This window comes from Tubulanus polymorphus, chromosome 6 (assembly GCF_964204645.1).
Source record: "Tubulanus polymorphus chromosome 6, tnTubPoly1.2, whole genome shotgun sequence".
In the NCBI taxonomy this organism is placed as follows: domain Eukaryota; kingdom Metazoa; phylum Nemertea; class Palaeonemertea; order Tubulaniformes; family Tubulanidae; genus Tubulanus; species Tubulanus polymorphus.
In genome coordinates, this window is record NC_134030.1 from 4,839,546 (window position 1) to 4,851,628 (window position 12,083).

The 12,083-nt window shown below is 36.2% G+C and overlaps 2 protein-coding genes across 2 annotated transcripts; both read right to left on the reverse strand.

Annotated features, from left to right (window-relative positions):
• Positions 1-2,210: 2,210 nt before the first annotated feature.
• Positions 2,211-3,700, reverse strand: LOC141907876 (uncharacterized). Its single transcript, XM_074797631.1, has 2 exons — positions 3,328-3,700; positions 2,211-3,232 (listed from the first exon to the last, which is right to left on the reverse strand). The coding sequence occupies exons 1-2, from the start codon at positions 3,625-3,627 to the stop codon at positions 2,681-2,683; spliced, it is 852 nt and encodes a 283-aa protein (XP_074653732.1). The 5' UTR covers positions 3,628-3,700; the 3' UTR covers positions 2,211-2,680.
• Positions 3,701-3,901: 201 nt separating this feature from the next.
• Positions 3,902-6,582, reverse strand: LOC141907241 (carbohydrate sulfotransferase 10-like). The gene is made up of 3 exons (XM_074796826.1): positions 6,484-6,582; positions 5,967-6,081; positions 3,902-4,635 (listed from the first exon to the last, which is right to left on the reverse strand). The coding sequence occupies exons 1-3, from the start codon at positions 6,580-6,582 to the stop codon at positions 3,902-3,904; spliced, it is 948 nt and encodes a 315-aa protein (XP_074652927.1).
• Positions 6,583-12,083: the final 5,501 nt, after the last annotated feature.

Sequence of the window (12,083 nt, forward strand, 5' to 3'; positions counted from 1 at the left end):
AAAACGCGTGCTGGTATATGTTTCTTCCTGGTCGAGTCAAGAATTTTATCAATTGTCAAAAACCGATTACGTTTCTGATGGCTTGGCTATGATTCCTTGAGGACTTAAAAATTCATAGCCATGTTAAGGATATAAAGATACATGAGAATTGCTCTTATTTTCTAGTCTGAGTCATTTATTCTCTTTAACTGTCATGACTTCAGAATAATTTGCATACCTAAATATATTTATATCAATATGACGTATATTATATATATCCGTAGTTCATTCGTATGAAAACTAAAACAAAGATAAAAAATCAGTATTCATGATTTGTATACATTGCATATATGTCTTTGTGGAACATTCCATATTTAAAGTTAGTCTGGCTTCTTATGATAAGATTTTTGTAACCTTCCATAAACACTGAGTTGTAAGGATAGTGTATATGACCCGTCAAATGTTGAAGATACCGATAACACAGTAGATTCCAACCTTTACTGTCACCTCTGAAAAACTGCTCAAGTCGGTGAATTTTACTAAGTATTCAGAGTAAGTTTGAGTCAACCGTATAAACTGTTTTGTTTGTCTAGTACCTCAAAGAAGGAAATACCTTATCAGAGTTTTGAGTACAGAGTCGGCGTGTTCATACACGTGTTAATACATGTTTTCAATGTATCGAAGATAATCTATGAACTTATATATATATATATCCAGAGTCTCCACTATCACTGAAACCCGAAACAGCTGCAGAAACTTGAGCCTTGAGCCTGTTACAAATAATTCAATTCATTTTGCAAAATTTCATTATTCGCGGCCATAGATGAGCATTTATTTGACTTTCAGACAGAAAATTGACTGAATATCATTATTTCGCTTCTGCCACTGTTATGGATTTCAAAGGTTATTGTTTAACTTATTTACATTTATATGCATTACATACAAGTAATAACGTACCTATCTATGTAAATGTATGTATATTTAGTATGTATATAATAGGGATAATGATTGTTTAGAGTATGTGTATTGGATCTCTTGTAAATATTTTCATCAAACAGCAGTAAGAACTAGAAAGGAATATCACCTGCACTGAATCCTATTATTCATTAAGCCGTCGGTTTCGCTACTGATTCTGAATTGATTGCGATTTAATTTTTTCATCAAATGTCCATCATCAAATTTATTGAGTATTTGCAGAAACTGACCCCATGATTGCACACTGCACAAATGAACATGCTGGATTAAGTATCAAATATTTTTTATATCACCAATTGTCATTAATCTGAGTTTAAGTTGCATTAACACCCTTTTTACAATGATAAAGAGCTGTTAGCTGTCTACTGTCTATAGATACAGAGCTTAGCTGTCTGTTTATAGATACATAGCTGTAAGCTGTCTGTCTATAGATACAGAGCTGTTAGCTGTCTGTCTATAGATACAGAGCTGTTAGCTGTCTGTCTATAGATACAGAGCTGTTAGCTGTCTGTCTATAGATACAGAGCTGTTAGCTGTCTGTTTATAGATACAGAGCTGTTAGCAGTCTGTCTATAGATACAGAGCTGTTAGCTGACTGTCTATAGATACAGAGCTGTCTGTCTATAGATACAGAGCTGTTAGCTGTCTGTCTATAGATACAGAGCTGTTAGCTGTCTGTCTATAGATACAGAGCTGTTAGCTGTCTGTCTATAGATACAGAGCTGTTTGCTGTCTGTCTATAGATACAGAGCTGTTAGTTGTCTGTTTATAGAAACAGAGCTGTTAGCTGTCTGTCTATAGATACAGAGCCGTTTGCTGTCTGTTTATAGATCTGGATTTTAGTATTAACCCAGACATTATTATTGTAACTTATCAGCATATTTGAAACTTCAAACCCAATATGATTAGATTATGTCTTATTCTCTAATTATCGTGTCCTTGATTCTAAAATACATTGTTGGCAACTGCTCTGTAACTGTGCTGCGGTTATGAGTAATATCAGGGCCAATAATAATAATAGATGTCCCTGGTGAATACAGGTAGTGATGCTTGCCCTTATGGCTAGGTTTCGAAGCCAGCACTAACCTCGGATGTATGTTTCGTTTCATTGATTGCACACATATTATGAAGTCAGATGTGTGTGTATCAGAAGTTTTATTTTCTTTGTTTATCAATTTATGGATTTTGGGATGATTTTTGTGTATTATATATTGATGATGTACCCTTTCAAAACTGCTTTTAATAAAAGAATGATTTAAGGAATCTTATAGTATTCTGTTAGAAAAATAGAACTATCGCCTGAATTGTCTTCGATCATACGTGCAGGGCCATAGCTTCAGTGATACCATGGAATAAATCTAGTTTATACGTCCATGGTGATACCAAACCTTAAGACCCCTCTAAACATAAGAACCTTAGAGTTTCTGTGATACCCACACTTATCACTTGCATCAGGAGGCTTAATCCATATTTTGCAATTACGCAAAAGTGAAATTTACTTCTGATAAGGCCAAAAAAAATTGATACCTTGTTTCTCCGCTCTGCTGAGCTTAAATGCTGACCCGGTCGGCCGCCTATCTACCCTATACATTACTTTTTTAAAATCGTGATCAATTTCACCATAACAGACCCGGCCGCTATAGAAATGAACTGTTTATAAATTTTATCATATTTTACAAAAATGACCCGGCCGCTGCGGAGAAACAATGTATCATTTTTGTTTAGCCTAATATCCGCTTTCGTAGTTGCCGCTTGGTTTTTTGTCGCGTTGTTCTCGATTCTTCTGTCGCCGTTTTGGAACGTTCCCCCCTGAAGGATGGGCGGGTTGATATTGCCTTTGCGACGCTAGCACCCTTACTTTTTCTTCCAATTTTTCTACCCGCATCGAATTTTTCTTGACGTCAAGTGTCAGTTGATTGAATGCATTTTCTATTCCAATGGCTCGTTTAGTGCGGTCTTCCAGGTCGTCGCAACGGATTTTTGTGTCATTAAGTTCTCGCTTCAATGAAGGTAATTCAACGTGTAACCTTTGCAATTCAGTATGACTTTCGGTATCACGGATTGGTAAATTGACTTTAAACGACTGGTAGATCTTTTGTCGTGTGCACATCACATGAAGCCCCCACATGAATGGATACGGGTTTGCTTTGTACTCCGACGCCATATCTTGATCTTTACATTTAACTACAAACCTTTGCTTCATTGGGCTATGGCTTATTGCCATAGGTTTGTACGGTACTGTGATTCCCGGGGGAATTTCTCTCCAATCTAAATTCACCTAAGATTGAAAAAGAACACGTTCATTTAAAGATATGTTTTATACGTGACCGTGCGAAATTGTAATAAGTGATCTTTATTTACAGTTAAACCTACCTCATCAATCGGTATCATTTGAACAGTGAATCGGATTGTCTCACCGCAGTACTCTTTCAGTTTCTTAACTATCATCGTTTCCAGTTCATCCGTCCACAATGTCAAAACCATTTCCAGTAGATCACCATGTGTGACGAGTAGACCGCAATTGAAATCGAATAACGGATCGTAGAAATATTTTCGTATTGCTCCAACTTCTTGATTCTGCGAATCCTCTGACCAAACATTTACCTTTCGACCATTGTAAGACACCGAAATTTCATGTTTATAACCATTAGCAGTTGCCACGCTTGAACCCATATTCGAATCAACTATCTGCAAAGCATATTCCTATCTCTACATATAATACCTTTAATATATACGGGGCATTTGTTTTATCTCTCACGAAAAAAAAATGAAATATACACCGCACATGACTTTTTACGGGTGAGTCACAGCGTTAAAAATCGAAAATCGAAAGTAAAAATAAAATGACACGGACATTTTTATATTAAAAAAAGGGATTGACCCCGTTATTTATTTGGTTGGTAAATTTCATATCCCACCTCTATAACGCAACGTAATAAGATAGAAATCACTGATTCCTCAAAAAATCTAAGTCGTAATCAAACAATATGAAATCAGCTCTATATTTCGCGTATAATTTATCAATCAACTCTTTTGGCAAGTCTTTGTAATATTTGTGTAGTTTTTCTATGGAATACGTATGAGGGAGTGTGGCCGTTTTTGCCAGTTCAGGTTCAAGCTGGAAACGACTTTGAACGAGTTTAAAATCATCGTGGACTGTATCTCCGTATTTCCCGATGAAGCTGTACTGGACTTCGCATGGACGACAAAGCTTGTTGTATATTGCCCAATGTATATCATCGTGACTGCGACGAAGGATGAACTCGGCGAATTCTTTAAATGTTGCTCTGTCTCCAGGTTTGACGTCATTTCGGGCTGATTGGAGAATTATCGTCTCGAGGTTCGCGTAGTTTCTATCATGTTTTTTAACAACTTTATCCAAGTATGCGGATAACAGTCTCTCAAATGGATGTCGTACGAACATAAATTTGAAGTAGGATTTCAAGCGTTTGGCCGTTTCTTCTCGAGAATAACTCGACAGTGATCTGATCAAACTTAATGATCTAACGTAGATTTTCTTTTTAATTGCAAAATTGTTAATGACGGATAGGTTTGTCGTGAGTAGTTTCCCTGTCGTGTGTAGTAACGTATATCTCCATATCGACGTGCCCACTTTGGGAATTTCGCAATAAAGGATCTTGTGTACGTCATCAACCGTAAAGCTGTTATACGTATGTGAATCTAGAAAAAATAGTGAGATTTTATGTCAAAATTAAACACCTGAGGTCTGGCGGATTAACGAGGCGTACCGCAAACATTTCGTTGCATCATAGTTTAATTTGTCAAAATGTTTGTTTTACGATGGGTACTCCCAGGTTAAATTGTAATTCGTCTAAGGAACCCGATTTTTCTCTGACTTATCTACAGATACGTGTCGAATTATCACTTTTTAGCTTCTTAGAAATAGATGCAGAGTTGCCAGATGTCTCTGACTATAGTTAGCTGCCTCTATGTTATTGTAAATACGTAATTGGCATATTTAAAACTTCAAACTAGATATGATTATAGGTTATGTGTTCTTCGCTAATTATCGTGCATTTTATTCTAAAATATTCATCCAATTAGCTGTTCTGTTGAACATGATCGAGTAGGGCCACTAATCTCTGGTGAAATACAAGTATAGTGCAGTGGTGCTTAAATATCATTGGCTAGGTTTCGAACCCAGTACTAACCTACGTTTTACGGCTAGTGCGGGATTTACGTTGTTTCGTTGCATTGATTGCGCGCATCGCTTATTATGAAGTCAATTTATGGATTTTTAGATGATCTAATCTGTTGATGGTGTACCTTTTCAAAACTGCTTTTAATGAAAGAATGATTCAATGTTCCACACTTGACGATGATCTCTACGGATCTCTACAGATCGAAACGTCGTGCATTTCATATTTCAGATTTTTTCGAATAAATAAATTCTCGATTTTAAAATTCTTTTAATTTGTACATAGTGGGTTTTTATCTTATGTGATTTAAAGAAGTTTTAGTTTTTATATATGATATTTGCTACTGTCTGTAGAGGATCTGGTGACTGGGTACATTGTTGTTGGTATAAATGGATAAGAGCCATAAGATACAATCATTCAAAGGCGACTAGAAACATTCGAGTGTAAAACTCGCATGCCACAGTAGGAGTACCTAGCTGAATAAAAACTTAACCGTCAAGTGCTGCCATTATACACGATATTCACGGTTCACGGTGAATATTCGAACTAACTTATTACTCGCTTGCCACAGCAAGACTATTACCCGTGGAGTTAGTTCCCATGTTTACCGCTAATAGAATATATAGCGACAGCACTTGACGGTTAAAGATTCGTATTCGTATTTGTGGGGTTACCTAATCGTATATTTTGATTAAGATTTTTAGTGAGATTTGTTTCAAAATTGATTAGGCACTGTCGGGTAAGGTTGATAGTTCGCCAAAGCTACGAGCAATCATCTCAACTTGAGATGATTGCTCGTCGGTCAAAAGAAATAAGATCTGCGGGTGAATGATTTTTCTCTGACGTATCTACCTGTCGAATTGTCACTTGGTAGCTTTTCACATCCTGCTTTCACGTGAGCGAGTCTTTGCTGATATATAGTTCTCAAGTCACCGACTGATGGGGAAATTGTACGATCCTGCGGTATCTGAAATATAAGTTTCATCAGCAAATCAATCGAAAAAAAAACACAATCGAAAGAACTACCGTTTTCGAAGCTTTTTGAAAATGATGGAGGATTCGAAACGCCCAACTACTCGCATTGTTATTCTTTTTATTGTGGCTTTTTCCAATTCAAACATAGAAACTTGCCTATCGAAATCAAATGTTTCTATAGTTGTATATATCTTTGTGGTGATTATACTGCGGAGTATACCATTATAAACCTTTGATTCGCCAATAAAATGAATACTTTTAAAAAGTTGTTGATGAAGTCATTATGCAAGGAAAGCTCTCTAAAAGGAAGATGAGAAGCGTATTTACCTTCGAGAATTGTCTTTTATCTCTATAATTATATCTATTCGTTTTAGACTACCACATGAATTCTTACCTCTATTTTCACTGCTACATCGCTTGTATCTTTAAAAAGACTAAGGATTTTCAACATCAATGTTACTGAAATTGCCGTCGCTACCACTTTGCGGATCATCTTATAATACTGAACCTAATTCTGAGGTTATACGTCAGCAACTTGTATGTCGGCAATACAGAGTCACCACAACTGTTACACCTCGGTGTCTTCTACTTCATTAAGTTCAACAAGCCCAATCTAATACACGTCTATATCACATTCATTTCAACATCGAAAATGCGATGGTTGATAATGACGTAATTCATAATGTAATGATGATGATTTGTTTCGTGTACCGGTCAGGGTAAGGGATTTTTTGACGCCGTTAAAACTGTTGCAATAATGTTTTTACACATTGATAATTACCATGCGTTGTTAGTGTGACAGGGAGTTCCGTGTTAATCGATGTGCACTATCATCAATATTGACGTTTCAAAATAACAATTACAATTATGAATTTTGGCGTTCATTTTGTAATCAAATATACTTCATAACTCATATTTTATATTTGAAAAATTCTCATGTATTTTTGATAATGAATATTGAGCTATGTACTCTACGTCACGTCATCAATATCGGCTAGCCTGGTTAGCTGGTTACCAGTCAATTCAATTCCATCGTCGATATATTCAAATTCAAAATAACTTTATTGATCCTTCATTCATTGCCGATAATATTAGACAATATATGTGTAAACAAACTTAGTTTCCTGAGATTTCCCCCAAGAATCTGCAACCGCTTGATTGTTTTTTCTCGATCTAATTCAAGACCCACTTCATCCGGATGATAAACAATATAATACGGATTAGCTCAAAATCCAGATTCAACTGATCCAGACTAAGCGGGTTGTACTGTGTTTATTCTCTCACCACAAAAAAAAATTTCTAGCTAGAAATGAAAATCTTCAATACAATGGTGGAGGCCTGTGTGCTGGCCTCTTTTTTCCTGTCCATGCGATATTGGAATTCTCCCCTCTTTTTCTGTCAATGCGATAGGTATGACCAGTACTTAATAAGGCCACTAGAAAGACAGTATTAATGACTTCAACAATTCTCGTTAGGGCGATTCAGTTTCAAATGGGTGGATGGCTAACTTTGTTGATGAGCTAAGATGGTCAAGTCAACCGTTCAATATGGCTGCTATGCCTCACATGATTTGTTTGATAGATTTGGACGGGGCAAGAGAGGTCAAGAGAAGGCAAGATTCTTTTCCGAATACATTTTTTTCTTCACGTCGATACGATCTTGTCTTTACGTCGACAATTGAATGTAGCTTTCAGTTGATCTCGAAAGCGACGTCTCGACGCGCAATAAATAAAGAAATTAACCGATGATACAGTCATTCTTATTACAGTTTGAAATGCATTGAAATATACGAATGTGGTCGATTTTCCAATTTTCCCGTTTATAGTGAGCATCAGATTCGTAATGTTAGCTTTCAGAACTAAGACATTTTTCATTAAATACAAACACGAAATGAGAACTAACGTCAGAGTTAAACTACGGTCGTTACTGTTCTGGTTTGCGGACATGTTTTTTCTCACTTTTCTTGCAGACCTCAATGTGAATATCAATCGGATAGTTATCACGATCACCATTAAAGTGGGAATAAAAGCAAAAATTGGAGCGCGGACGAAAACTTCGTAATATCTCAGATGAATGTTTTTTACTAATGGAGTTAATTTTTGCGTCCACCTTTCGTGTCCGGTGCACGGATTGCGGGATCGACGGTTTGTATACTTCAAGAAATTCCTAACCTGATCAGATATGGAAATTAGTGCACCCACCATAACGTAGATATAACCTTTCCTCATGGTTATTACTCTGGCCGCTTTGAGAGGCCAACATACAACGATATATCTGTCTACAGCAATCAACAGAGTTATGTAATCTCCAATTCCTGAAAAAAGCAACCGAAAATTTTTCGTCTGAGCATGAAGACGCTTCAAGACCTGGTTTATATTATTGGTCATATCCAACAACATGGTGTGACCGTAGAGTTGGGCCTGGAAGTCAAATACAATATACGATAGACAGTATAGCAGATCGGTGACAGCTAAACATGTCAAATAGAATATACTCGTGTTAGTAGAGCGTTCTTTTTTCAGAATCACGAAGGACAACGAATTTGCGCACACCCCAAATATGGCAACGCTGAAAACGACGAAATTCACCACTTGCAGTAGCATGTTCAAATGAAACGGCTTGTAATCGGAATGGTGGATGTATTTACACCGGGGATGTGGTTTAAATCCGCCTTCCACGATGGTGGACACCTCCGATTCATTCGAATCATATCCAGCCATATGTAGCAAACGTTGTTTGGGTCGACTGGAAAATATGTCTAATACTCCGATAGATAGTGAACGAGTTATTCGAAACACAAGAAGCTGTGATATCGCATGTACACAAATATGCTAGTTTCGATTGTAGCGTTCTCGTCCAAAACCTTCAGAAAACATTGGCGAGCGAAAAAGAGCTGAATGTGAATTTTCGCTTAAACGTTTAGCCGCAGAATTTGATGTTATTCTAGTATCGACCAGGAATCTGCTGCGGTATGAAAGGTGTTTCACATGTCAGCACACTGTAATTTCTGTACGACAGAACCATATAATCATGACATCAGAAACTTTGAAATAAATATATAGATACGAATAAAGAAACGGAAAATTACTCCATTCATTCAAACTTTCAAACCAAGGAAGCTTCATTCGGTCATCAGTGGCAATTTCAAATCGAGTTTCAATTTGAGGTTGAAAATGTCTCAGAGGGCTTTCAACGCAATAATGTGTATAATGTGTATAATGTTATGCATCGAGAAAGATATCGTTCATATGAGTTTTCAACAAGACCATTTAGAAAATTTAGTAAAAGAATCGAAAAATTGCTGCTCATTAAGATACACTTTTTCATAAATCTTGAAACGAATCAAAGACACAGACCGATCATTCTGACACGATGACAAATTACAAAAAAATACAGAATATATTTTCGCTATGAAAGCAACATGGGAGCAGCATGTAGATAGACCAAGTCCAAGTATGAATGAAATTCTGAAAACTATATTGTTCATCATACTGAGTGATTGAAACAAAAACACTGTTAAGTAATTATAATTCTCTCAGAATGTAGGCCTTACTACAAAAATTCACAATAATCATTGAAATTTCAATAAGTATCGACAAAATAGCACTCCGTCAAATTTTAAACTATGATGATGAAATCATAAACTGGACCAAGCTCTAGGAAACCATTTCGACTTTCGGTAACTCCTATATTTTCGAAGCAAAATACATTTGCTTCTGGAGATCTTTTCAAAATCAATTACCCGAGCCTATTTAAATGAGATTTTTCTTATTGAAACATATAACTCAACTTTCGAGTGACCTAGTGTTCGGTGGTTAGACTTATCAAACTTGTGTTAATCAAACATTTTAAAACAGATAGTAATGCAGCCAAATATAAGCTTTATACGACCCTATTGGGTGAATTTCATCGAGTATTTTTCACGCAATCCGTCGAGCGAATTGAATCGGTTTCTGTTTCTTTACATTTATCCGATTGTTTTCATTTGCGGACTGACTGGAAACTCGCTGTCGCTGGTCTTAATGTTCGATCATCGATTTCGCCGTCATTCTTACAGCGCGTATATGGCGGTTTTGGCTATAAGTGACACTGTCTGTTTGGTCGGTTCTTTCATGGCTTCAATAAATCTAATTCCTACACTTTAAATGGTGGCGTTTTTATACGATTTACAGATGTCAACAAATGCCGTTTACCCGATCATGTATTCTATGCATCTAATTTAATAAGTTCTTGGATTATCATTTCGAAAACACTAGAAAGATGCTTCGCCGTTGTAAGCATGAATTATGCCGTAAAGTTCTACATATATTGTTTGATGGGAGCCGAATTCAGGAAAACGCTGAAACAGTGTTTTCGATCATGAAAAATATCTCATCGCATTGCACATACACGTATTATAATGGCCGATAAAAGCTATTGCTAAAACCTAAAACCAAACACAAAAATGCAGCCTGCAGCTAGAATACATTTTAGAGTACCATGTATCAACAAAACCCATTAGCAAGATTGCAAGTTTTAAAAATGAATACTGCGTCCATTTGATCATCATGATGTCATTGTGGTATAGATAGTCACTACTTTTGGACAGTTCATCAAACTTTAGTAGTCAGTTTAATGGAAATAGTGTTGTACCTCGCACATTGATAAGATGCACATTTTACGATTCTCAAAAACAATTGAAAAATAGATCATAACTCGTCATTTGATATCGCAGATACGGAAGCGATAAGCGATAAGGGGCCTCCAGTTGTCGCGAGCCAGCTCGACAAGTCGACATTTCGTGTGACATTTCGATGACAAATTATGTTTTGTTGACCATTTCCTTATTCCTCCTGCAAATAAATGACGTTTTATATCTGATTTTCCTATAGGTATGCTAAAATCATTCATTTATTGGGCAAACTTTTAGTAAATCTGAGTTAATATCTAACCTAATTATCATATTTAGATTGAAGATGATGTGCTTTATTTTTTCTTGTATAATATCTGCCTCAGATACATAAAACTTTCACAGAACAATGAACTTTTAATTGTCACTATGTCAACTATCCACATTGTTAACTCTAACTAACTTTTCAGCACTGGCCCCAGGTTTATATTTTTTATTTAAATGAGAAGAAGCATTTATATCGAATTGTTTCATATAAACTTCAAAAATAATTCTATAACATTCTCTCTGGGGATCATAGCTATTATGAATAAAAATTGCTTTATCGAAATTTTTTAATCTATAATTTGTTGCATTTCTCCAGTAATTATCAAATTTTTACCCACTCCTATAGAAGTTCTGGTATGGAATGATTCTTTTTTCTTGACACCTTGCTTACTTTAAAAAATTTACATAATCTAACATTTTAGCACTTTTTAAAGGTTTTTTTCAATTCTTTACTATTTCCTTCAACCTTTCTACATCTGGCGTGAAAACCTATTTATACCAATACTATTAACTTATGGCAATTTGGGAGCTGTCTTGACTTATCTTTAATATTATTCCCCAATAACTTTGCAAATATACTGTCGCAGTATATTTCCTAGAGTATACTTTGTTCTATTTTAGTTTATCCGTGAAATTTGCCTCAAAGATCATACAACGGGCAATCTGATTGGTGCCGGTTAAACCTGCGCACCCAGTCTAGTGTGGCAGGGTCTTGCGCCGTGGCTGAGTGTAGCGACGCCATCGAAGTTCGAATCGCTGCCGGGGAGGATGTCGGTGGTTAGACTTGTAGTATACATGGACCAAGTTAACAAAAGATTTTAAAATAGATAGTAATGCAGCCAAATATAAGCTTTATACGTCCCCATTGGGTGAATTTCATCGAGTATTTTTCACGCAATCCGTCGAGCGAATTGAATCGGTTTCTGTTTCTTTACATTTATCCGATTGTTTTCATTTGCGGACTGACTGGAAACTCGCTGTCGCTGGTCTTAATGTTCGATCATCGATTTCGCCGTCATTCTTACAGCGCGTATATGGCGGTTTTGGCTATAAGTGAC

Coding starts and splice junctions, on each gene's coding strand:
- LOC141907876 (XM_074797631.1), bottom strand. CDS start 3,627: ATGGGTTCAAGCGTGGCAACTGCTAATGGTTATAAACATGAAATTTCG. Junction 3,233..3,327: donor AAATGATACCGATTGATGAG/GTAGGTTTAACT, acceptor TTTCAATCTTAG/GTGAATTTAGATTGGAGAGA.
- LOC141907241 (XM_074796826.1), bottom strand. CDS start 6,582: ATGATCCGCAAAGTGGTAGCGACGGCAATTTCAGTAACATTGATGTTG. Junction 6,082..6,483: donor ATGTAGCAGTGAAAATAGAG/GTAAGAATTCAT, acceptor CTTATATTTCAG/ATACCGCAGGATCGTACAAT. Junction 4,636..5,966: donor ACCAAGTGACAATTCGACAG/GTAGATACGTCA, acceptor TATTTTTTCTAG/ATTCACATACGTATAACAGC.